Raw genomic sequence first — 26,551 nt, 5'->3', positions numbered from 1 at the left:
GTGAATCAATTAGTTTGCAAACAAGAGTACCTGCTGAGTAGATTGCAACCCGATCAATTCCTCTGTCCTCTGCTTGCAGCTGTTGCAAGAACACCCCAACAGAGTCTGAGATGGGCTTCAGGGTGAACTGGCAGCGCTCGCGCCGCGATGGAAGACTCACGGAGATCACAGGCAACCCGTTCTGGTAAACCACCGTCACTTCTACAGAGACAACAAATATACCAGCTTGTCATTGAAAGGTAACACATCTTCTCTACTTGGAGAAAGAGGCAAACCCGATTGCAATCTGAATAGAACAGACTAAACTTTTGGTTTTCTCAAGAGATGTGGCCAAAGAAAAATGGAGGTATAGCCGAGATTATCACTCCAGTAACTTGGCAGTAATTTTCTGTACTTTGTAGAAGTTACTTACTCTAAACACAGTCACCTTTGTTCTAAAGACAACATGGCATCTAAAAGCCATAACATGGCAGCACAGTATGTTTTGGTTAGGCTTTGAGAATAAAAGCATTTTGGACTATGGAAGACAAAACACTGCTGCTTATATCAGGATTTATAGCTCAGGGGACAAAGGCAGATTGTGTCTATTAGGAAACATCAAGGAAGGACCCACTTCAAATGTTTTTATTCTTGTTTAGTTCTGGTTTCCTCCTCCTTGTCCTTAGGCAAGACATATAAGAAAGCAGTCAGGAGCATGAGGCTGTAGTAGAACAGCACTCGCAAGTTTAGGCTACAAGGTCATTTCATCTAAAATTCATGGGATCAATATGCTTTGTACTTCTCCAGACAGGCATTACTACTTAGGTGTAGATAAAACAAGATTTTCAATTTCTTTGGTGCTGCCAAAAGCTTTTCTGAGGGCTCTTGAGGATTTCTGTAATTCTAAAATCCATGGTAGTGACCTGTATAAGCTGTAAACTGGTTATTATTTTACTGCCACAACCAGCTCCGTGTGCTTCGTGAGATCCGTACATAGAAAAGAGAAGTTAAAAGTTCATATTTCGTAAGCCCTTTACCAGATCACAGCCATAACTGTCCTCAAGTGAGATAGTTGCTAAGATATAACGGCACACCTCAAAATGATTTGCTTTTATAGGTACCTTTCTTATGTAAAAACAAACAGGGTTTTTTATTGCTCAGAGCATTTGCTGTGTCTCAAGGATGGTGCAGTCACACCCGCCCACAATTCATCTGCCTCAGTATCCCAACCTGTTGTAGCTTTGGTCAACTCCTCTCTCCTTAAACTCACTGAACTCATGGATTGACATGCTAAGTCATTTTAAGCAGCTAACATCAAAGCCAGTCAGTCAAAAAGTCAACAGAAGTAGAAATAAAGGCAAATAATGTTATTTTAACTAGCAAAAGGAACTTTGTGGACAAGTCCTAGAGCAACACACCTTTCCAAAATTGGGGGATCATGGATATTGAGAAAGGCTGTACCAAGTGCACTTGCACAAAGCTGGAAGAATTCTCTTCTTATTCTTAACTATCACACACCTTCATGAAATGAATCAAGCATAAAAAAGCTTTTTCCCCTCTTGCCAGGGATTGCTGCCTTCAAGTCCTTAAAGACTAGATGGAAGCAACCAAGTATGGACACCTAAAACAACTAAAGCATCCTAAAAGGCCCCAGGATTTGAAAACCTATCAATGCCTACTTCTCAAGACTCAGACATCTGACAGGATTTTAGTAACTTTAGTGTTTTGAAGCATAGATTTTGGAGACAACAGCCAGGTATTTACTGGAATGAAATAAAGCAAAGTGCTAATTTATTCGGACTGCCAGACAGAATTTAGAGCCCCTTAGCAGCAGCTGCTCTGACACCAGCTATCAGGTTTTCTTTAAATTTAAAACACTACCTGGACCACACAGGCAGTGAGGCAGTTTTTTGCAGAGCAGAAGAGAGAAGAGTGTTTGCATTGACAGTTTTTCCATGTATCCCCACTGGTACCACACCACAACCTGAGCTCCAGGACTGCCAGCTCTGGAGGACACAAACAAAGCCTTTCACCAGGATTTCCAGCTCAGGTGAAGTATTAATGACCAAATCATTTCCCTTCAAAAGACTGGGTCAGTAAGTCTGTAAAAAAAGCTGCTGTTTGTTTTCCTTGCAAAACCCTTGTCAAAGTAATTTCCAGCTTAATTCACTGGTGAGAAAGTCCAGGTGAATCCTCTCATCACCTCTCACACAAGTAATGCTGGCCAGATTTTTACTGCACTGAAGAGGGAAGAGGCAAAGAGAAGAAGGAAACCTGAAGGACACAGTAACACAAACCTAATAGACAGCAGCAGGCAGCTCCAGTAAAAGTTATTAACATGCCCCATGATATGGCTGCCTCACTCTTCTCTCCCACAGCCCTGTGTGTCTTCTGCATCTACTTCACAAGTTACTAAGTGGACAAAGCATTTGGCACCTCGTTAATTACAGAGCTAAGGTTTCAGCTAACCTTTCCCCGGTTAAATTTTAAGTCAGGATTTAAATGCATGAGACAAGTAAAAGAAATTAATTTTATATAAGTGTGCTTCACTTACATTTACAGTCACCTACAGTCTGGCCAGGAATGGTGCTAAATGAGACCACAGAGGACTTGAAAAGCTTTATGTGCTATGTTAAGCATGGGGTTGCTTTGAGGTACAAGTTCCATCCAAACACCACAACCAGCATGACTCAACCATGTGTGCACCAGCAACAGGTCATGGGTATTGTTTTTTAAAGATTTCCATTTTAACCTAAGATCAACTTGAGCAACAAATGAGATCAAAATGAAGTACAGTAAATGAAAAAACTGTGGCCAAAGAAGTCAGTGTTGAACTTTGGCTACTGGTAAAGGCAAAGTTACCAGAAGAATTAACAAGAGAATTATGCAAGCACAACATGAGGAGAGGTAAAATCAAATCAGGCACAGGCAGACATCTTCTCAACCTTACACATCCTCTACACTTGTACCCGTTTAAGCCCCAGGTTTTCATGTAAGCTCTGCAGAGCAGTCAGTCACATTCTCTTTGCACACTTGTTACCCTGGCAAGGGAAGCAGGAACCCTTCATTTATTAGCTTTCAGACCTTATTTACCAGCCTTAACAAGGAGAGGATCCACTCAATGCTCACATCTGTCAGCACAAGTGCTCCACTCCTTGTGCACAGCATGCAGACGTTAAGCAGGCAGCAAGCTGAAAGCTGCTCCTTTCCTATTTGCATTGTGGCACACTGAGATTTTTCAAGTCCCACCAGTGCATCCTTTTGCTTTATGCTCTGACAATCTTATTAAAAAAGCCTCATATTTGAGCTGTCCCAGAATTTAAATAAAGGAATGACACTGCCTTGGCTTCACAACTTACTGCAGTAAATGATGCTTTTGACCATTTTGGCATGTAGCTGACATGAACTGCACTTTTGTTACATAAATGGACTTAAGGGGGCAGGTAGGGTCAGGCTGAAAGGACCACAGTGGGTCTTCTGGTGCCACCTCCCTGTTCAAGCATCCCAGAGCGTAAGGCACAGGATTGTGTCCAGATGGTTCTGGAGTATCCTCAGTGAGGGAGACTCCACAGCCTCTCTGGGCTGTCTGCTCCAGTGCACAGGAGAAGTTCTTCCTCGTGTTCAGGTAGGATTTCCTGTGCATCAGTTTCTGCACTTTGCCTCGTGTCCCAGTGTTTGGCACCATGGAACAGGGCCTGGCTCCAGTCTCTGGCATGTCCCTCCAGCAAGGACAGCACCCTGAAGGGCAGGGATCATACAGACCTCACAGCTACATCAGAAAGCAGTCTGGCAAAAAGATTTTGACAGCTGCATGCAATTCCATCTTTCTTTATAAAGCCCGTCCAGTTTTGTAAGGACACTTCATAGAAGAGTTGCCCGTTGCCTTAATTCTTTTTGACGCTGCTCTCTCTCTGTCGCTTCCTTAGCTCCAGACTGGATCGGTGCCCAGGCAAAAAAGCCTCAACCATGAAAGGGGGCAGGGAATGAGATGTGAGTTAGGAAGCCCCAAGGAGGCAGGAGCACGCGTGTACTCACCATCAGAGGGCACTACGGTACTGCAATACACCACTCTCACGCTCTGCCAAGGAGACAGCCGCTGATGCACCTGGAAAACGCAGGCACAGCAAAAAGGACAAATGGTCAGAGTCTGGCAGGAGCTGGCCCGGCGCCACCTCCTGTGCCCCCTTCCCCAATGCCCGCGCCAGGCACTTCCCTTCCTCCCGTCCGCCGCGGGGACGGCCGCAGACCCGGAGCACCTGTCAGGAACAGCCTCTTCCCTTCCATCTGTCACCCCACCGGGCTTCCCCCCGCAGCCAAATTTACCTCCACACACCTCGCTCTCCACACACGTAGCTGTGAGTCTACAACAGAACAGCTGGGGTTTGTTTTCCTTGATGTGACACGTATTTTTAAAGCCACGCTAAAATCAGTTTTAAGAAATCCATGTAGCTTACTACACAGACACAGAGTAGAAATCGTATCAAAGCACAAGGCTTTAAAGGTTAAAAACATAAATTTTTTGCATAACCAGGAGGGATGTTTACAGAGTTGGGGATTAACAGGCTCATTCTCTTTGGTTGTTTTCCATGCCAACGTTACTTTTTTCCTGTCATTACAGAGGGAAGCCAAACTCTGAGACACAAAGTAGTAAACAGCCCGTGTGTAGCAGAACAAATTGTTCCAAGATAAAAAGCAGTAATTGTAATACTGAGCTATAAAACTAAAAAACCCAACATCTCAACAGGAAGAAAGCATATGAATGGGTTTGTATGTTCTGCAAACTTAGCAAGCTGAGACTCATTTGCCCATGAAAATCTAAACCCAGGGTGATTTAAAGTCTGTTAGATTATATTACACTGGTTGTATACTAATCCTTCCCCAACACCAAAATTATAACTGTGGCACACAAAACAGCCCAACTGTAAACCAGAGTAAGGCATAACACACCAGCTCTCACCTGTCTCTGGTGGTTTATATTTCAGTGGCCAGCCTCAGATTTTCAACAGCTGTTGTCCAATTTGGACATTCCTACAATCTGAGATACTTTTTCTTTCCTGATTGCTAAAACACAGCTGCCAAACCTACTTTTTTATAAAGGTATCTTATAGGGAGGACTTGTTTAAGTAAATTTCCAATGAAGTTTGCAAACAAAACCCAGGTTGCTGATTATTTCTCTGCCAAATTCTCCAAATCTCTGTGTTTCATGAGGTTGCCTTTGATAATCTACTTTAAATGGCTTTAATTGCTACTTCCCTTGTCCTCTGGAAGCCTGATACCCAAACCAAGGATAGCTTCTACTAATCTTTCTTGAAAGCAGGACCTTTGGCTCTGATGGTCACTGCATTGACAGCTTTAGAAATTCACTGTGATATGTGCTGTATTTGTATTTCATTTCTATCAGTTCTGACAATAAAAAAATCAGTCATTTCCAATTTGTCTCCTTTCAACTGCATTTTCAGCTTCCCAGGGTCAAATCAGACACAGGAAAAGAAGTGGCAACCAAGCAGCTGTAACTCAAGTGGGAAGTTGAATGCTTCAGCAAAGTAATGCTGTAAAAAAACCCCTGCGTGTTGGGAACCAAAGGACAAATCTGCCTTTTTGCAAGTGAAATAAGCAAGTCTTCTTGACTCTCTTACACCATGCGCTACTGTTGAGCAACCAGGACTACCCCTCCCACCTGAAAAAAGACAGATTTTAAACTCAAAACTCTCTGAGAAAAACAGCTACAGCCTCATATACTGTACAAATCCAGCTCTGTTGTCTTGGCATTACTATTATATTATTAGCAAAGTCAGAAGCTTCAAGGATCAGATGTGGTACCACATGCAAATCGATTTTCAGAACCAATTTTTACCTAAGAAGGGGAATTTCAATCCTTCCAAAAATAGTATCAGATAAAAAAACCAAGTGGGCAGAATTCACTCAGGGAGACACAAACCCTCCTCAGTCAGAGAGCACTACCCCAAAGACTGTTTATTGACCTGTTTTACCTGATCCCACAGCACAGCTAGCACTGATATGAGGCTTTTACTGTTTCACTCCCCCCCTCTACACGACATAATTCATCCATTTTTCAAATGCTGCACAGCAGGACTCTGCCTTTCTACCAGATGTGAACAGCAGCCCAAAACCACAGCCCTCAGAACATCCTAAACCCTGATAAATCCAGCATCATCCCACTGCAAAGCAGCCATGTAGCTGGAAGATATTATCAGGTAGCACATGCAAAGACTTTACCTTAAGGCTATGAGTATCTGACAGATACAAGCTCACTCCAGAAGCCTTCTGCTCTCATAAAACAAAACAGGGAAAACGCAAAACAGGTTGAAAAAACCAGGGCATTTTAGGTGACTCATCAAAAAGCTGAGGTGTCCCCAGACTTAACCTTTGCACAATTCTTGCATACCAATATGGGCTGAACCCCTGTTTCCTTCACACTCCCCTCCCCAGCAGTGTGCTGCCAGTACATTTTACAGGAGGGATGTTGTTAAAACACTCATATGTCACTCCTGCAGCTCTGAACTGTGCTGCTGGTGCAATTCCTTATCGACAAAAACAGTCTCTACTGGGTAGGAAGGGGAAAAAAGGAACAAATGAAGTCAAAACTAAGCAGAGACCAAGATGCCATGATATGTCATCCAGGGTTAGCAAGAGTTTAAGGAGTCATCCATCATTTTTATTCCTGAAGGGAGACTGGTGTTTCAAAACTGAGATGGAGAGAAATGTTTGAAGCCATTATCTGATGTCTGCAGTTCAACAGCTTCATACAGAAAGGTGTCAGAGGGCTGAAGCTGAGGATGGGAGCAGTGCAGGGCAGAGACAGGAGCTCCAGATCTGCCCCTCAGGCAAACAGCCAACAGCTCACCTCCCCTTCAACAACAAAGTGTAGAATAGCTGTACCCAAATTTCAGTAGAGACAGACTTGTCCACCTCTCCCAAAATAAGCAATACTTGGGAGTGTGAACAGCACCAAAGCCTCAGCGCTGAAATGAGAAGCTTTAGGCACTAGGAGAACTTTCTGGATCTCACAAGAACACACACAGGAATTCACATTCCACATCCATCAGATCCTTCATTTCCTGCCTTATCTGCAGTAAGATGCATGTTAAGAGGCTCAGGGTTATGCAGCAGTTGTGCTCCCAAAATGATTAAAGGAGCAGGAGGAAAAAAGTCTCAGTCCTCTACCTAAAACTAATGCTTCCTCCAGCCTTGTCCAGGTCTATGTTAGACAACCCAAAGGTTAAAATAACAGCATCTCTATAGGTCCTAATGTAGCTTTCTCAACACTACCTGAGTGACAAAGTTAATCAAAGCCTTGCTGGAAAAATCAACCTTTTAGCTACCAGTGATGGAAAAAGAAGGAGCAGCTCCTGTTCTCCAGGCACATAGTTATCAATGATGGGATGCTGACAACTTTAGGAGATTGAGTCTCCAAACCCTAATTAAAATTGGAAGAGGTTGGCCAGGAAAAAAAAAAAACAAAAAAAAAAACAGCCCAAGCATGAAAAAAGGTGAACATCTTACTCTAGAACATGATGCTAACTCATTATCTGGAGTTCCAGTGCAGCAAGAACTGCAGAGCTTTTGTGAAGAAACAGCATTCTCTGCATAATGCTTTACTACAAGTAAAGCATTTTAGAGATACATTTGCAAGTGCTTCTGGCAACATCTATTTTACAAATTACAAGGAGATTCCTTTACAGGAAAGTGCCTTAAGTCTGACACAAAGCAGCTCAGCTTTTCCAACATGAAAAATTTTCGTCTCTATCCTGACTTTTGCTTTATGAAACACTGTATGTCTCTCCTGGCTCTAAAAGTGGTTATCCTAAAACCTCCAGGCTGGAATCTCAGTGATGAAAATTGCTGTGAGCTTCCCCAAGCAGCCACAGCAACCCAAGCCACCCACCTCAAACATGCTGAAGGGCTCCATTTATCCATCTTTACCTCATTTCTGCTACTGTACTCAATCTGTTAGATTTTGGTCTCTCTTAAACAGTACTTCCATCCTTAATTATCAAAGTCTGCTACTGTCCTCTCTTTTTCCTTCCCCTTCTCACCAGCTGTTTGCAAAGTAAAGGAGACTCAGTGCAAAACCAGGCCCTGATCAGAATCCTGCTGTCCCAGGGATGTGATGTGGTGACTTCCCAACACAGCCAGTGTTTTTGCACCAGCACATAAGCTCTGTCTGGATTTAAATACATTTGGCTGTGAAGGATTGACCAGGGCCAGCTGCCCAGCCAGCTGCTCCCTCGCTCCTCAGGAACAGGACAGGAGGATACAGGATAAAAGGATAAAGGCACAGAGATCAGTCACCACTCCTCACTGGCTCAACATACTGGACTAAGGGAAAGTTGATTTACTGCCAAATAAAGCAGACGATATCAAGAAACAGGCTGAAATTAACACTTTCCCCCTAACCCAACCCTTTATCCAGGAACCAGCTCTGCTCAGAAACCCCTTAGACACTGCACACTGAAATCCCTCATCCCGTGGGTATCCCACAGAGAGACTCCTCAGCGCCAAACACCCCACAGAGATGAGAGACTCTTCAACCCCAGACACCTTTCAGCCTCCTGAGACACCCCACAGATATCAGAGACCTCTCTCAGCCCCATGACACCCCACACAACCATCACAGAGACCTCTCAGCCCCCTGACACCCCACACAGCCTTCAGAGATCCCTCAGCCCCGGTCACCCCACAGAGACCCCTCCCAGCCACAGGCAATATAATCTATCTATCTACTATCCAGTGAGTATTAAATCAATCTGCCAATAAAACCCTTCCCAGCAGAGCCAGTGCAGGGCTCTGAGCACTCACAGGACCTCCTAGCCCACAGCAGCCCCTCATTGAGGGCAGTGGGGTGAGGAAGGGAAGGTCCCTTATGAGGGACCCGCCTGCTGCCGGCACCCGGGCACTGCCCTGCCAACTTCAGCTCATTAATTCCTGCTAATTGCTCCTCAGTATCCCGGCCTGCCTCAGACACCTCCAAAGGGATCAAAAAACAGGCCTATCTGCCATTGGAGACATCTGCCTGCATCTCTCACCCTCACTTCTTTTCCTTCTGAGATGCCTGGACATCACTGCCTGTTTCCAGGATCTCTCTTTCAGGGAAAAAAATTATTTAAAAAAAAAATCAAGCACACACACACACACACACCCCCCCCCCCCAATCTTCCTTTGAAATTGAGCCCAACTTTACCAGGGATTTGTATTTGTTTTGCAAGCCTGTATGGAAGACCTTGTCCAGATTCTTGCTATGGTCTCTGGATACATTCACATAGCCAACAGAGCCGTGTAGTGTTCCCCTCCAGGCACACACTGGGCTGCTGCTTGGGAGGCTGTGATGTGATAAAGCACCCCTGGGCTCCCACTGCATCCATGCATGCAAACCCTCAGGGATTTGGCTGGAGAGGGAAAACAGTGGGAAGAGCCCCTGTATCCAAGAGCTGTGGCCCTGCAGAGATAGCAACAAGCTGTATATTTCTGAGCACAATTTTCTCAAAGTCCAAACTGCTCCCTTTTTAAACCATATAGCTTGTCTCCCAGGACCCAAACACTTGTCTGATTAGATCCCACTGGCTTGAACTCCTTCCTCTCTCTCTTTGACAGGACGCCCTTACTCCAGCCCACCCAAGAGGTCAGATTTTGCACCAAAAGGAACATTTTGCGCCCACTGCCTGCACAAGGCAGCGTTTCATGCTGATGAAGGTCAAGCAAACAAGACTTGACTGCAGTGCTATTTCTTTGTGTATTATTTTCTTCTGTATTTTAAAATCAGGCTGTAGACGGACACAAAAAAAAGACAATGCCAGCAAGATGTGGGAGGTGTTATTCTTTACATTTGGATGCACTTTGTATGACCCACGCGTTAGCAAATAATCTTCATTTGCCTCAGTTCTTGTTCCTGCCTGAATTTTCTCTTCTTCCAGCATTAGTACAAAGCTCTATCACATCTGCTAGGAAGAGAACATAAACAGGAGGTGAGCTATAAATACTCCCTTCTCATCCTGCTTCCTTTGCCCATCTGCCTTAAAAGAAGCAGGTAATCCACAGTGTCCAGGAAAAGGAGGGGGCAGAAGGAAGGAGATTAATTCTCTGCAGAAAAGAGAAAAAGCAGGGATGAAGTAGCTGTTCCTCATCCTTCATTGTGCCTTTCTCCCAGGCATTACTGCTGCTCTGGAGATACTGAAACAAGGAGCTGCAGCAGGAACTGTTGTTGAGTAAGGAACATCACTTCATTTGATGGCTTTGATTGAACCTCTGGGAGACAAGAGAGGGAAGAGGAAGCAATAAAAAGGAAAAAAAGTTAAGCTGACATGTCAATCATACCAGCTAGGCAGAATCTATTGCTTTTAACAGGTGCTTCCCTTGCCACCATCCACATCACTTCCCCCCCAACTAAAAACCAAATCAAAACCCCAAACCAAAACCTTCTCTCAGTCTATATTCTTAATTTTATGGCAAGTGTCAACAACTTACAGAGAATTACCCTATTCCTAACTTAGGACAGATAATAGGCAGGATACACTAGACCCTCACACTCTCTCTTTCATCCAGCCTCCACACAGTCCTTCCAACCTCTGGCAGACAACATAAAACAAGGCTGGAACTTCTCCCTGACAGTTTGTGGTGCCAGGTCGCAGTTTCACCATGAAAATATTTTTACTTTACTGGAGCAGGATGGTTTGGATTCCACTTCTTTAATACAATCATCATGGTTACTGTGAAAAAAAAAAGCTGAGAAATTTAATTCCTTTGAATCCTGAAGGCTTGAAACACAGAACCCAAAGAAAACACTAGGATGCATTTAAACCTCTGCCAGCTTTGAAAGCTGAGAGCTAAATTCCTTTCCTTGATTTCCAGATTCACCACTTGAACCTTACTGAAAAGGTTTATAACTCTTCTCAAAATTAAAGGGGCTGTCAATCACTGTTTAAAAAAAGTTTGAAGAATTCAGTGAGTTCTGAACTCACTAATTTCAGGGATTTTGTCTCTCTCAGCCACTCACAGCTGAAAACTATGTAACTGAGAGAAGGCATCAGATGGATTCCCCTCAGTGATTTCCCCAGGGCAGTTTAGCTGTTGATTTGTTTTTTGGTTTCTTGTTTGATTTTCTTCCTCTAGCACTTACCAACTCCATTAAGACCACTCCTTTATAGTCTCTGTTAGAGCCAGTTTAAAACGAGAGCTCTTGCCCCTCTCCTCCCACTGCAAAAAGTGCTTCCCGGTGAGGAGAGAGCACCTCACTGACATCCCTGCACTTCCAGCATCAACAACGAAACAATAACCAGAGTTATGGAGAGACATTCCCACAAGTGCAAGGAAATTCCTTCTGCCTCGGTGCGTGCTGGGGAGCAGCCAACTCACACTGGTTTTCCAGGGAAATAAACTCAGGAATGAGGGAACCTCGCTCTCAGCCCTTGAGAAGACACAGCAGGCTCTTGCAGACTTCAGAGTCAGCGCCAGCACACGCACAGCTTGGGAGGATGTGCATGCTCTGAAATATGGAGAGGTGCAACACCCTGCAAGCCACAGCAGCCCAGCACATCCCACTGCTGGGGGAGTCCCACACATCAACTCCCCGCAGGAAAGAACAACACACAAGAATCTCATCTCTCTGGCTAACCTTACACCTGGGTTTGGTCCAAAACGTGGTGGAACAGAAACTTAAGTACTCAGACAACAAGAGGCTATGCCCACCCAAGTCACATCCAGTCAGTCCACCATTGGAAGTGATTCCTTCTCTTGAATTAATGAGCCTTGCAGGGTGAGCCTAGAGGCCAAACTCACTTTAGGATTGAACCCTTTATGAGGCACTTAGCAGTAAAGTTTAAGAGTGTTGCCCAGAAGCGCCAGACAAGCTTTATAGATACTCTAATTCTCAAAAGTTTGGGTCCTAAGCAAAAAACTAAGTTTGGCTACAAATATCTGCAGCCAATTAACACAGGCCAGGTTTTTTCTGGAAGAAATACCAACGTGTAGGACGTTTAACTTGGCATTCTTCCCTGCTTTCTACAATCAGCTTGCAGCAGTTTACCACCAGGTGTGATTAGTACAGTAAAAATCAATCCTTTTGCTAGTCCCACACACATCTCATGAAGCCCTGGAAGAATTCTCCAGTTGATTAAGAGTGGATGTGTGACACTCTCCCCCTGGATACGCTGCCCACCATAAGGATTGTTACTGTGCAACTCTGGCTTCTAAATCCCTCATGTTCCCTGGCAAGACTAGAGCAACAGAAGGAAATGAAAAAAATTCCAATAAAAATATATGAATGTTTTAAAGCCATTAAAGAACTCCATTTCATTTTGCTACCAGACCACAGATCAAGGATACTTATATGCAAACTTAATATCCCTATATGTTAATGTTTAATGTCCTTTGGTTAATGATGTACTTTTACTTATTTTGCAGGATGGCCTCCCTCCTGTGCCCTGAGAGAGGAGATGGTGCAATGCTCACCTCCTGTGTGCCATAGGGATGTGCCTGGAGAGGCAACTTGGCAGAAGTTAAAGCATGAATGAAAGGCAGTGCTCTGCAGAGGCAGACCTTTGTTGACACACAAACAACGTGCAGGAAGAACACAAACGTTAATTGTGAACATGATGCTTAACTAGTGGGTTACATTTAGTTCTGAAGGTTTCCCAGTTCAGTTTTTCCCTGTTCATCTCACCTGGTCTATTTGGGAGAGGAAGAGTTCATAGAATCATAGAATCCTGGAGTGGTTTAGGATTGAAGGGACCTTGAAGATCATCTTGTTCCACCCTCTCTTCCCACAGGCAGACTCCTTTCCAGTAGACGAGATTGCTCCAAGCCCTGCCCAACCTGGCCTTGGACACTTCCAGGGATCCAGGGACAGCAACAGCTTCTTTGGGCACCCTGTGCAAGGGCACCTCTCCCCTCCCAGGGATGAATTTCTTCCCAACATCCCATCTAACTCTGCCTCTGGCAGTTTAAAGTCATTCCTCCCTGTAAATAGTCTCTCTTTTGTAGGTTCCCTTCACATACTGGAAAACCACAATTAGGTTATCCTAGAGTTTCTCTTCCCCAGGCTGAACACCCCCAATTCTCCCAGCCTTTCCTCACAGCAGAGGTGCTCCATCTCCCTAACCACAAGAAAGCAGTGTTGACTCCTTCTGTACAGCACAAGCAGCACCCACAGGGTATCCTGCAGCACCCTGTGCATGGTTTCAAAAACACAGACTTGCTCTCCTGGCTCCCCTAGAGGAGGAAAAGCTTTTATCACCTGTGGGACTGCTCCCCAAATCACAGTCTTGGCAGCAGGTGGGGCTGACTGAAACACTCACTGCTTCATCATCGGTCATCTCTGGCAAGATAAGCAGGAGGCTCAGAGATCAAAAAGTTTTTATTTAATTGACCATTGATAAAGGGAATGACTGCAACAGCATCTCCTGATAGCTCAGAGCTATTCATTTGAGCATCTCCTGCACAGCATTGCTGTGCTACAAAACTGAATGTGATTATGCTCAAATGTATGAAAGCACAATGGAGGCACGAACAGATAAAGTTTTAGGAAAGCTATAAACTGAAGTCTACCACTTCATCTAACAGCCAGTGCCACCCTCAAAGCTCAGTCACATCCATCACTCCTTCAGGCTGAGCCTGTGGGGACAAGAGGCTGGATGCCCTCGGGAAGGGCTGCTGCTCCCCTTCAGGTGCCACCACAGTGCCCATGCCAGGCCACCTTCAGCACCAACCCTCTCTGTCCCCTCCCAAACCTCCCTCCTCTCTCTTGGCAAAACCAGTCAAAACGGTGTTTATGGACACACACTATGCACAATCCCACATTCAGTTTATATAATGATTAAGTCCAGGCATCCAAGTTAAAATCACTGAAGAATCCTAAGAAAAACAGACCTAAGACTTCCCCCCTGCCTGGATATGTGATAAACCAGGATTACCCAAACATTTCATTCCATCTCTTTCTTTAAAAATACTGTTTCCTATAAATTTTCTATCCCCCAGATCACAAGGCTTGTCTTAGTAGGATTTTAATTGAAATTTTTCAAATTGTTTCAGCTCAAGGATTTTTACTTTGTTCTAAAAGCACAGAACATATAATATATTGTGTCTAGACCTCTACCTACAGTTTTTTTCCCCATAGAAACTCTTGCAGCTTCATCCAAAGAATAAGACACAAGGAGGATCCAAAACAAAACAAATCCATTTTCAACAGCCAGTCCCAAAAAGCCAATTTGAACTACTTGCCCAATAATAAGCTGCAAACTACACATCAGAGATACACATGTTGCAAAGGATTTGGAGGTCATGCTTCTTTCCTATATGAAGGCTGAGGCTTAACTCGTATTAAGAGAGATTGAGAAGCCTTGGAAATGAACCACTAGAAAAAAATTACTAGGAAAATGACCATTTTTCTAGTTGTTAAGGCCATTTAAGAATGAACAGTCCCAGGAAAAGAGATTATACTGGGAGAGAGGGATTTGGAATGAAAAGTAACAGGAGATCTTTGGCTTGATCACTTCCTTAAAGCTTTTCCAAATCAATTAAACTGGGTTTAATACACTGTGATAGGTGTTCAGTGGTCTAGAAGAAGGCAATTTACAATTTGGCTCCGAGTTATACAAGCTGTCAGTGACACCTTTACAGTTTGTATTTTCATTGACAGCCTCAGTTAGTTAATGAAAATTGAACCATTCGTCTCCAGAAAATTAAATACACACAAAACAGAGCAAAAACCAGCCTCTGTGGAGAAGGTACAAAGTGACAGGCATCAAGGTAAGGGCTTCAAAACATACCTCAAAACATATGCTTCCAATCCAAGGCTGGCTCAGCTCACACACACTCAGATTACTCTCCGTACTTTCTTTCCAAGAACCTTTTTAATGCTTTCTCTCTGCACTAAATAGCCCTGGGAAACAGAACTTTTCCTTTGATCCAATGCTAATTACGACTCAAAGCTCTTTCAGCTGTGAATCCCAGGTTTCTGCTCCTCTGTGGGGATAGCCTTAAGAGGCCAGAGAGAATCACAGAATCCCTGACTAGTTTGGGTTGAAAGGAACTTTAAATTAAAGCCCATCTCATTCCAACTCCCCGCCATGGGCAGGGACACCTTCCATAGATGAGGGAACCACAACTTTTCTGGGCAACTTGTGCCAGGGCCTCCCCACCCTCACAGGGAAGAATTTCTTCCCAACATCCCATCTAACCCTGCCTTCTGGCAGTTTGAAACCATTCCCTCTTGTCCTGTCACTATCTGCCCATACAAAAGTCCCTTTCTCTCCTTTGTTTTTAAAATTATTTTGGCTGTGTGGGGTGAAAAAACAACAGAGAAAGCAAGTTTCCCCAGCTGACATGCTGCTAGGATTCTGCTTGGTTTTCTAAGCCTGTGAAATCTGCTGGGTTCACAGCTCTGCATCACAGTCTGATACGTGCAGCTTGAAATCATCCCCAAAATGCACACCAACAACTCAGAAAGTCCAGACATAAAGGAAGAGTGAATCAGGGCTGGGCCTCCATTAGAATCTGTTTCTTTCATCCCTCCCTGGTGGATGAACTGGATCCAAACAAGTTGTAAGTGAACCACAACTGGCTGCCACAGTTGCTTTCCAACTGGCCCTGCTAAAAGCTTGCACATCCACACACACTCACACGAGACACGTAAAAGCAGATCCCTCTTTTCACAGTTGGTTTGTTGGGTTTTTTTGTTTGTTTGTTTTTTGGGGTTTTTTTTGTTTGTTTGTTTGTTTTTTTGTTGTTGTTTTTTTTTGTTTTTTTTTTTTTGTTTTTGTTTTTTGTTTTTGTTTTTTGTTTTTTTTTGTTTTTTGTTTTTTGTTTTTTTGTTACACACAAAGCTTACTGCTAAAATCAGACAGAAAGCAACAAGGTGGTGAGTTTAGGTATGAGGCCCAGGCATTTCCAAGCAAAGGGCTTCTCCTTTTGGGGAGCAGGAGGCCTGATGGCTCTCTGGAACTGCCTCACAGAGCTGAAGCCTTGCGTGCTTTCCCAGCACAGCAGCAAAAACACATTAGCCCTTGAGAAAGCATTAAGAGAAGCACTAAAATAGCTGGCTGGGAGCAGTGTAAGTGGCTGTCCAGACAAATACTAAGAGAATCCATAAAGAGCTCTGGAGGCAAAAAAATCCTCAGTGGGAAAGCAGACCACTGTAGCAGACACGCAAATCAGGAACACTTCCATCAAGTTCAGACCAAATATCAAAGATCACTCATTTCTGAGGGGCAGCAGTCACGATGGAAACTAAAAACATGCACAAAGCACAGCTGGGAAAGCAGTAGCCAGATGAGCACAGAGCAGGCAAACAGGAGGAACACAGGTCACAGCCATGCTACAATGCTGCAGGACATTGCACCAGCTGCAATCGGATTTGCTCAGGAATGCAAGAACCCAGCAAATCCACTCAGCCAGAGCACATCCCACATGGATTGTCTACAGACAAGCTCCATTTCTGCAGTGACATTCGCAATGACCTTGTGCCATCACCAATGAGGAGTTTGTGGAGCAAACAACCCCTCCCCAAATTTAATTTGGCCCTTTCGCACAGCGGGCACAGGGTACTTGAGTGTTTTGAAGCCAGTTTAAAAAGGCAAAAGTCTCATCTCTACACTATGTTCCTGTAATTCAAGAATATCACTATAAACTTGGGGAAAAAATTCAGGCAAAGTTACAACTGCAAGAGTTTGAATACAGGCTGGGAATCACACTTGAACGGTGGGGGACTGGCACATTCTCCTCTTGGGATAAACTTCTTTTCCACATTAGGAACCCAGAAAGATTCATCCCAATACGCCTGCAGGCAAGAGGAACAGAATTAATTTAAGTTCATCTGAGGTTTTTTTCTGGCATTGAGAGGTTCTCAGCAGGCAAATGCTAACAAGGTATTCATGAAGTTATGCTGTATTTGGAAAGAGGAGGAGGGGGAAGCTTTGGCCTGTTCCAGCCTTTCTGAACAAGGTCATCACCAAGTCACCACCACAAGCCCCTACTTGCAGCAAGGGGCTGAGCCACCAAATACTTCAAAAAACACAGTATTTCGACTTTTTAACAGTAACAGAGACATTAACAATTTTACAGTCTAGAACACAGTCTGCGTGGTTCCTTGTCTTGGAAACATTTGTGCAACCTGTTCTGTTTCTAAGACATTATTTGTTATTAATATACACAGCATGTTTAGAAACATAGTAGCTAGTCTGACAGACTAACAGACACAGTAATTAAGTCTGATCAACAATAACTGCTCTCACCTTTTGTAGATAGGAAAGATGGATTTAAATCCCGTAAAATATTAAGTGTCATGAATTTGACACCACGACTCTCTGGATTACCTCCAGAATACTGAAAAACTCAGAAGTGTCATCTCCCAGACCATTAAGCAACCACCACTCCTTTGGTTTTACAGGTTGGTGAGAAATATGTTGGCAAGTTTGTAGGAGTGTGTGGGGCAGTTCAGGGGATGACGTCTGGTAGAGGGAACATTCTCATACACATTAATTATTAATTAACACCAAACTCCTTTTTTTGAATTCTGCACCTTCCAGACAGAAAATTCCTCCTAAGGAAGATTACATCTCTGGTTTCTCAAAAAAAAAAAAAAAAAAAAAAAAAAAAAAAAAAAAAAAAAAAAAAAAAAATCAAGTTCTAGCAAAAGATCTTGTAAAAGTCATTCCTCTTACCCAAGTGTTGGATCCGTAAATCCCCCTGGACAGAGGAGAGGCAGCTCATCTGATGTTTAGAACTCCCAGCACCCTGCAGAAATCCCAGCAGGAAATAAGAATGCTCTTGTCCCTGCTGCCTGAATGCCATGAGTGTGCAAAGTCAACTCCACCTCATGCTGTGGTGCTGCTCCCCTGCTGGTCTACACTGAGGGTGTCACCGGATCACAGCAGCTCTTTTCAGGGAGTTGGCACTGGCTGTAGGAGCCCCTGGGGATGTTTCCTTTGCAGCCACCTCAAGCCACAGACCCCTGCAGTTTTGCAGAGGCCAACTTTGTACTCTCCTGGGTACCAGGACGTTACAGAAAGGAGCTGCAAAACTGCCCCCCTACACTCCCCTTTAACAGCCCTGCACAGAACCACCTTAGGTGACACATCTTAGGTGTAGGTGGTAGCTGGGTAAGAAAAATCAGGACTTGTGGACTTTGTATAAATGGAATTTACAAAGATAAGAAGAAATAAAGCCTGCACAGCCCCAAGAGATTTCAATAAGCTTTCCCAACACTATTTACAGCCCCGCAAGAGGCTTAAAAATGCTCATTCTGATCTGGCTAGAAGTAGCTCACACAAGCATCAGACTCATCTTAATGGGGCGACACGAACTTCTTTTGGTGCCCCAAACCTTCCTAGAATTGCATTTAAATGCAAACTCTTTCCCTGCTTCCCCCTCCTCTTCCCACAAGCTAGGGTTTCTTTGATTCTCAGTCTAATTAGAAGATAATTTTAACTGTCACTGGTTTGATTGCACTAGTGCTTAACCACACTATTAAGTAAGTCATTAGCTGACATGTGGTATCTTTTCCATCTGACAGACACACACAGTGGGGAGGATGGGGGAAGACTCCAGAGAAACCATCACTGCCAGGCCTCAGATTTAACAGGTTACAGCTGTTAAAGCACTGCTTGGGCCCCCATATCCACTTTATCATGAACAACAGAGGCAAGACAAGCAGCTGCAACTGCAGTCCAACCTGCCTGGCATCCCACAACCAAAGTCACCTGTGAAGGACAATGGGACAGCTCGATCCTGCAACCACCACCAAGGAACCTGAGCAGCACAGGAGCTGCAGCAACCAAGCAGACAACCATTTTTCTGTACTTGAACATCAACTGTGCAAGACCCTTCCTCTGCCCCATTTGGACAACCCCAGACTCTGAGACTGCCTGTGGCTCATTCTGGCAAAGGGCATTGGAGCCCATCAGCTCCAACTTGGAAATGCTGCTTCATGTGTGTGCTGTTCCAGGAGAAAACACAGCATGTTCAGTCATTTGCTGCTGCCTGCAAGAGGCTCCTGTGCCTCACTCAGGTCCATTTAGAGCAGACTACTCCAAATGAACACTAAGTTAGACAGAACAAGGAGCTTTTCAAAAACCACACGATAGCTGCCAAGTTCTACGAAGGGAGTGTTTTCCCACCTATTCCACCTTATGAGTCCTTCAAGGATCCCAAATGAAGTACTTAAGCAAACAGTAAGACATCATTTAACAACTCAGTGTGCCTAAATTGATTGTTAGGGCATCAGTGAGTCATTAACTACCGAGTTCGAACAGCTGTTTTCTCCTTCTAGGAAGCCCTTCTGTCCAACACACACGAATTTGCATGGAGGAATCACCTGTGATACCAAAGCCCTCTACAGCAGCAGTCACAGCTGCTGGCTTTGCCAACTACCTCTGCTCAGCAGCTGCTTCAGCAACACATTCCCTCCGCACCCCATCTCTGAAGTACCAAGTTCTTGTGCGTTGCTGGCGTGAGGATGAAAGTTACATGGCCCAGATTGCACAGCAGTGGATTTACAGCCACAATCACAGGCTCTCTGCAGTCCTGCCCGTTACTGAAGCACACCTGAAAACAGTGTTTCTTCTGAAGTTTCTTGTTAACAGTGGACTGTGTTGAGAGATAGAAACACCAGTTCACTCAAGGAGACAAGTGATGAACTGCCTTTGGTCCTTGGGAACAACAGGAGAAGGTTGAGGTAATAGTGGAGGCTTTAACTGGTTGTCAGTGCTTGCTCTTCACAGAAAATACATTTCACAAGTCATTTGGGTGACTGGCACCTTTGCCTCTCCTCTCCATGTGCTACAGCATCTGGGAGCAAGAGGAGTCTGAGACCAAGCAAAGCTGCTCCAGATTCCTTAAAAGGGATCTCACATGATAGTAATGGCTCAAGTCGTGCAATGAATGCTTCTTATACTATTTTACCACATTACAAGGGAAAAAATCCTCCAAGGTCTCTTGCAAATCAATCCTGGGAATCCATTTTTCCTGCTTTTGTCTGTAGTAACTGAGTTTACAATGCTGGGCCACGGAGAAGCAGCTAACCTGGCACAGCTGGAGAACAGAACAGAATTCCAGATGGGCATTTATAGGTCTCCATTACTGAGTTGATCTTAAACTACAGCATAGACTGTCAGTGCTTTGCTCCTCATTGCAGCAGCTCTTTTGCCTTAATATGCCAAGAAAAGTCCTTCACGGGGGCACAGAGGGAAATCATCTCCATGAAGTCACCAGGGCCATCCTGGAAGGGACCACCACAGCCAAGGGACAAGCTCTACCAACAGGAGAGGGCACATAGAGTCAACTGGCTGATTTCAGAGCTGCTGCTGACAGCATGTATGATTTGTGTAGTTTACAACAACATTTCTGAAGCCATCAGCCGGTAGCAGCTTAGTGGCTATCAACAGGAGCAAGATGGAGGGGAAATTCCTAAGCTACCAATGGCACTACTGGGAAAGTCCATGAATATTCATGCCACTAAAACACAAAAGATTTTTTTTTTTTTTTTTTTTTTTACTATGAAAGAAAAATTTGCTTCAAGCAACCCCAAAGCTTTATGAATGTTAATACACCAAAACAAACCCAAAGATGACCAAGAAGACTGTTTCACTCCATTTTTCTGGACCAGTGCATTTGTACTTCCTATTTTCCCCCCTTAACCCAGCTCACTTGTATGGAGCAAGCAATTGGTAGGAGTTACACACACCTACAACACAAGGCAGACTATTCAAAGAGCTTACACATATTTCAGACTGTAGTTTTCCAAAGCTTGGAAGTAGTTTTCCCAGCTTGGAAACAACCAACAACGGCTCCAGTAGGAATTAAACCAACTTTTATAATCCATGTGGCATGCACACCTGACACACATATGTCTGCAGCTGGAGCCATACTGCCAAGAGGGGCAACAGGCACACCAGTGATCCACATAAAGTGTGGGTAACTGAACTTTCACATCAGCAACACATTTTTGCCCCAAATAAAACAGTGACAAACACAATAGTGTCACAAAACCCACATGTGTCTGCTGGGCACAGGCAGCACAGTGGAAGAAGGTCAGCTCCCAGCAGGTTCTAAAGCCAGTGAAAATCACCTTCAAAATGTAGTGAGCAAGCCTGTCTTGACTAATAGAGAATTGACTAATTGACTAATAGAGAACAGTCATCTGGATTTATTAGGAATATTTCTTCAGAGCAATCCTACAATACAATGGATGCATGTTTGGGCCATGCCACAGATCAGGCAATCTCTAGGGTTACATTTGCAGCTGTTTCCTCAGCTGCCATCAGCCATCTGGGAATTTCTCATGGACAGCAGAGGCTGCCCTTGTCCTGCTGGCCAGGTCCCCCCACCACATTCCTCGTCTCTAAAATCTCTAAATCTATTCTTGCATCTTTACAACACAGTTCATGGCACCAAATACAGCACATCCCCACTAACAAACATCAGGCACTCCTCCATCATCTTTCCAGAGAAAAATATAGAAGTTAAATCCTACTCTTTATAACTGTAGGACTGGGAAAGAGTTACAGAGTTAAAGTGAAAAGTTTTGTCGTTTGAAATATGAGTGCAGCATGCCTCTGCTAGTCATCAGCTTCAAGAATAACACATTTAAGAGCTGCATAGGGGAAACAACTGCATTCCTGGGAGAGAAAGAAAAAATGGCTCAGCTGCAGTTCTCAGGAGCAAACTCACAGGTTCTCAGAAAACTCAGAAGCAGATTCACACCACCAGATTGGGTAATAGAAAGTGAATACAAGAAATGAAGATCAAAACCCAATGCCAAATGGAATTCTCAGTAACTAAATGCCAGATACAGACTTGAAATCTGTTTCTGTATGGCCCTGAAGATACTCATGTGGCCCTTAGCACACATCACGTTACAGGATTTTTTAATGGCTCACAGAAAGACATGGAGGTGTCAGCCCCATCCCTTCACCCAGAGCACACGTGTGAAAGTGCACAGCAATGGAACCCAGAGCCCATCCTCTGGGAGCAGGCAATGGATCACAAGTAAGCCACTTCAGCACTCCTCTTCCACTGGGGCACACTTGCACATTGCTCAGCAAGGGAAAATCTCCCTTTCTCAGTTATTTTATTCACATTAAGTTTTCCCTCTTCCCAGATACCAACTGTATTTTAACACTTTACAACTGCAAGTCAAATTTACCAGGGGAAGGAAACCAATGGCTGCTTCCACTGTGCCAAGTATGCAGTCACCTGGACTGTACTGTGCTGTTACCAGCCCAGTGTATCTCACAGGGGCTTGCCAAACCCCAGTACTGAGCTCTGCGGTGCTCCTGGCAGGCTTCTCTAACATCCTCCCTCTCCAGGTATCCTTGCTCCCTGCCATTTAATCACTCCTTGCTCTTTATCACAATCTAGGAAAACTTCCACAGCCATTTCCTTACAGCAGCAAGGCCAGGAGAAACATTTTTCTGAACTGTGCAACCTTCAGCAGCTTCTTGGCTCACAATTCATAAGAAAAGTTATCACTGGCTCATACAAAGATCTCTAATGCAGTTAAAATATTTCTGGCAGAGAAACAATATAAAAATGAAGTGCTTCAAAGCCTGGCTAAATTTGCTACAACAGATGAGAAGGGTTTTCTAAGCAAGTTTATCCATGAGATCACAGCTCTGTAGTACAGCAACAGCTCAATTAATCACAAACTATTTGCAAAGACTTGCCAAAAAGAGTAACAGAACAGATCCTGCAGAACAGCAACCCAACACAGGCAATACACACATACTCTTCATCCTTCTGCATGAGGAGTTGCTCAAGACTGAACTCAAAACTTTTTTCTTCTTCTATTTAAAGGAACTAACAATGCAAACTGACTGTGTCCTTTCTCAAATGGTTGCTGCTTTACTCACTACAGTCTTCTTTCAAATGAAAAGCTTCATGCAGGAAAGAACCAAAAGAGGTAATTCAGGTCCACAGTGAATGATTTATCCATGTATCTCCACACAGGCAGCACTCTTCCTCCAGTCAATAAACTTTATTCCTCCTTGGGAAGGATTTGACACAGACATCAAAAGCACAAACAGATTGTCCAGCTCAAAGTGGGAAGCACACAGGTCAAAACACTCTACAAATCACCATTTTTATTTCTGTTGGACCCCTGCAAAATAAACTTCCCTTTTATACCAAGGGTAAATTCCCAATGCTATCAGCTCTTGCTTCATTCCCCTAAACTCCTCATATCCCCCTTGGCCATCCTACTCCCCACTGTGCAAGGAAACACTGTCAAGACACTGTTTCTTCAGTCAAACCTTCCAATATTTCAGTTCTACTGCCAAAAAGCAGAATCTGTAACGTCTGATATTCAATATCCTTATAGTATCAAAGTGTAGATGAGTCATCAGGGCAAGATTAAAAGGAACTGATTTTAATAGTGCCAGTAATGGAAAAAAAAAAAAAAAAAAAAAAAAAAAAAAAAAAAAAAAAGAGGTTTGTGGAAGAGACAACTTACAGTCTTCAAATATGAGTCTCTCTTGGTAAGCTCTGCCCTCAAATGGATGGTGTCAGTTTGATGCATCAGTGCATGCGAGATCAATGCGATCCTAAACTTTTAGTCTTCAAGAAGATATTTTCCAAATCTGCCTGGGAATTGTTTAAGCATTACACAGGCTGAAAAAAAGAATAAATCAAGCCTAACTATTGGAAACACAAGTAATTCATCTGGCAAGCTGAGAACAGAGACAACAGACCATGAATAATGCAAGAGGGGTAAGATCCAAACTATTCCGTTCAGTCTATTACCTGCAGCCTGAAGTGATGATAAAATATTTGATTAAACTGGAGAGCAAAAGCTGTGCAGCACAATTACTGGATAAATATTTCAGAGCAATTCTTCTGTTAAACATTTGGAATCCCTCTGCCAGCCTGAATTCAACCCAAGGACATGAGGGGAGAGTTTCTACAGGAACCTGTAGCCTTTCTGAGGAGAAAGTCTCAGAGGGTGAGGGATGAGCATTCAGGCTCAGAAACCCAGCTCAAATTGCTTTGTCACTTTGCAAGCTGATTGTTTCAGGTGTAGCTTCAGAAATTTGCTGAGAAAACCCTCAAAAATTCTATTTGTGAAAGCAGGATTTTAGGTGCTGCTTTATGAAAGCATCCTCCTCTCCTCCTCCCCCCCCCCCCCCACCCCCCCACCCTGTTTTAGCTGTTGAATAAAATCAGAGCTCAGGAAACTGATATCGCAGACCATTTGCCCACTCACTGCACCTCATCACTGAGCTATCCAGCCGTTCCAGGGAGCACAACGAGCTCCACAACAGAACTGCCACCTGCTAACGCCAAGGTAAATCACTTAAACCAGTTATGATCTGTATTATTTCCATGCAATTTGTTTCACAGAGTGATTTGCCACAGAGTTCTCTAAGCAACTTCAAATTCTGGGGGGGGCGGGGGGAGGAAATACTCTTAATTGCCATTTGAACACTAAGGGAGGAATTTCTCAGCACCCAAAGGGGAAAAGAGCAAACTTTGTGCCAAGAAAGGCAGAACCTGGTGTAGGGATCAGCAGGTGAGCCCTGTCCAGATCATGGCATTACCAAGGCTTTGGGGATTTTCCCTGAAAGCCCTGTACCCGTGAGGAAATGTGACAGCAACCCTCAGCCTGCATTTGGGAAAGGGAGAGGAATTTGGTCACTGAAGCTAATCCTGACTCTGACAAAAAGTAACTTTCACATTATTATTATTATTATTTGTCCATCCCATCTTTCCCCCCAGCCCAGATGCTTGGGCTGTATCTGGAAAAAGGAAAAAACTCCAACCCACAGGAACTCGGGTACCTGCAAAGGCACGAATGACCAGGATTAAAAAAAAAATGTATGTTTCAGTGTGAAAAGCACAGGAGGGGATAAAGCTTCAGTGTAGGAGTTTGGGAGTAGCAATTGATGCTTGGGTGAAGGAGGAGATCCCAGATATTAAACACTCAAAGGCAAAAAGGTAAGTTCTATCTACTTTTAACTAAGGAAAAAATAAATGTTACTGAATTTAATCAACCTTGGGAAAAACTCCTTCCCTATTCTTTCTAGCTGGGTTTAGCAATAGCACAGCAAAAATCAGTTTGGGGAATTTCAAATCTAGGCCATTTCAAAAACATTGAGCTTCAATAAGGTCAAGCCACCGGGCAGGAAAACTCACTAAGAATAGTCAGCTTTAAATACATTCACCGTTTCTACTTTATTTTCCTGAAATGCCACTCAGATCCAGCAATAGGATTTCCCTGCACTTAGGTACATCCATCCAGCTCCCATAATCCTAACTCCCAGTTTATCTCTGAAAACACACAGCATGTCAACTGCTATGTATTTCACATACTTTTTGATTTATTTAAACCAAAGAGAATTGTAAAGAAGACATTTTTATGACTTTACTCTAATTGAAGTTGAAATATAAATCTCCAAGTCAAATGTAGCTACCTTAAGGGTACTTGATAGATCAATACTCTAAACATATTATTCATAGCATTTAGGTTAAGAAATACTGCTGCTAACCAGCTATTTAATAATAAATAAACATAAAAATTCAGTAAATGTGGGCCAAAAACCCACAACCAGGTACTTTTGAAGCTTCCATAAGAAATCTGGAATGATGATCCTTGTTGGTGCCTTCCACATTGGAATATTCTGTGAAATACTGGAGAGCTGATGTCTGACTTCTATGAAGTGAAAAAAGAAGCAAAACCAAACTATGTTTATTTTCTATCAAGAAGTAGGTCCGATAAAGATAGCATGCACAAAACAAAGAGGTCCTTAGACATCCTTATCACAAAATATTTCAAATATTCAAAGCCAGACTTCAGATTTTGACAGTCAATATTTTCCATTTAGCTTTACCTGTTGTGTGATTAAAAAAAAAAAAAAATATGCCCACACTTGGTTTTATTTTTGGGCATGGGCAAAGCCAGGCCCTGGGGAGATCTTGTCCCACATACTGAAGGGAATTTCCGCCAGCACTGTTGGGGAAGCATAAGGAGCCTGTGCCAGCTCAGCAGCCCTGCCCACCCAGCCCACACTGACCCTGCCTAAGGCCACTCAAATAACCCAAATTCTCCCCAGCCTGGCACTGAACTGACAAATCCCTGAAGAGAGTTCTGGATCCTGTGAAGAGATGCCATTTGAAAAGCCTCTCTATAGTTACCAGTGGTCACTGTGTCTCAACATCAGTGAGTGGAGATGCACAAGCTGTTAACAAGCAAGATTTTGGGCTTTCTTTTGTAAAAATTAGTAATTTAACAGCAATTCTAGAAATTGAAACTCATGTATTTTTAGTCTCAGCACAAAACAGCCTCAGAGATACAGAAATTCTTCAATCCTACCTGAAGGCACACATGTTTCAGACCTTCTCTATGAACAAGCTGAAATTCCTTGGGGTTTGGTTTTGTCTTTTAAAGCAGAGGAGTCTTGCATTGTGGAAAATTAATCCAGCTGCTACACCGCAGGACCATGAGAAGGAGGAGATTGGCTTGGTCTCTCCCAGAGGCTCAGAGCACTGTACATGAACTGCTGCAGGGAGGCATTTCCTAAACCAAGCTGACTCTCAAGTTTATTTTACAGGAACACTGTTTGCCACAGGG

General features: G+C 43.7%; 1 protein-coding gene across 2 annotated transcripts in view; it reads right to left on the bottom strand.

Annotated features, from left to right (window-relative positions):
- The window catches only part of MCU (mitochondrial calcium uniporter), a gene marked incomplete at its 5' end in the record, with an annotated part of 77,815 nt that overhangs the window by 8,381 nt on the left and 42,883 nt on the right, over positions 1-26,551 (bottom strand). Inside the window, 3 exons of one of the 2 annotated variants that reach the window (XM_083866430.1) lie at positions 31-201; positions 4,015-4,084; positions 23,438-23,518. In XM_083866430.1, the coding sequence (XP_083722556.1) occupies positions 31-201; positions 4,015-4,084; positions 23,438-23,503 (307 nt within the window). Of the gene's footprint in view, positions 1-30; positions 202-4,014; positions 4,085-23,437; positions 23,519-26,551 lie in introns of those variants that run through there. The other variant, XM_083866429.1, reaches the window with a different exon arrangement.

Source organism: Zosterops lateralis (assembly GCF_965231275.1).
Source record: "Zosterops lateralis genome assembly, chromosome: 8".
Lineage (NCBI taxonomy): Eukaryota > Metazoa > Chordata > Aves > Passeriformes > Zosteropidae > Zosterops > Zosterops lateralis.
The sequence above is the reverse complement of the archived record's forward strand: the minus strand, read 5'-3'. Positions and strand labels throughout refer to the sequence as shown.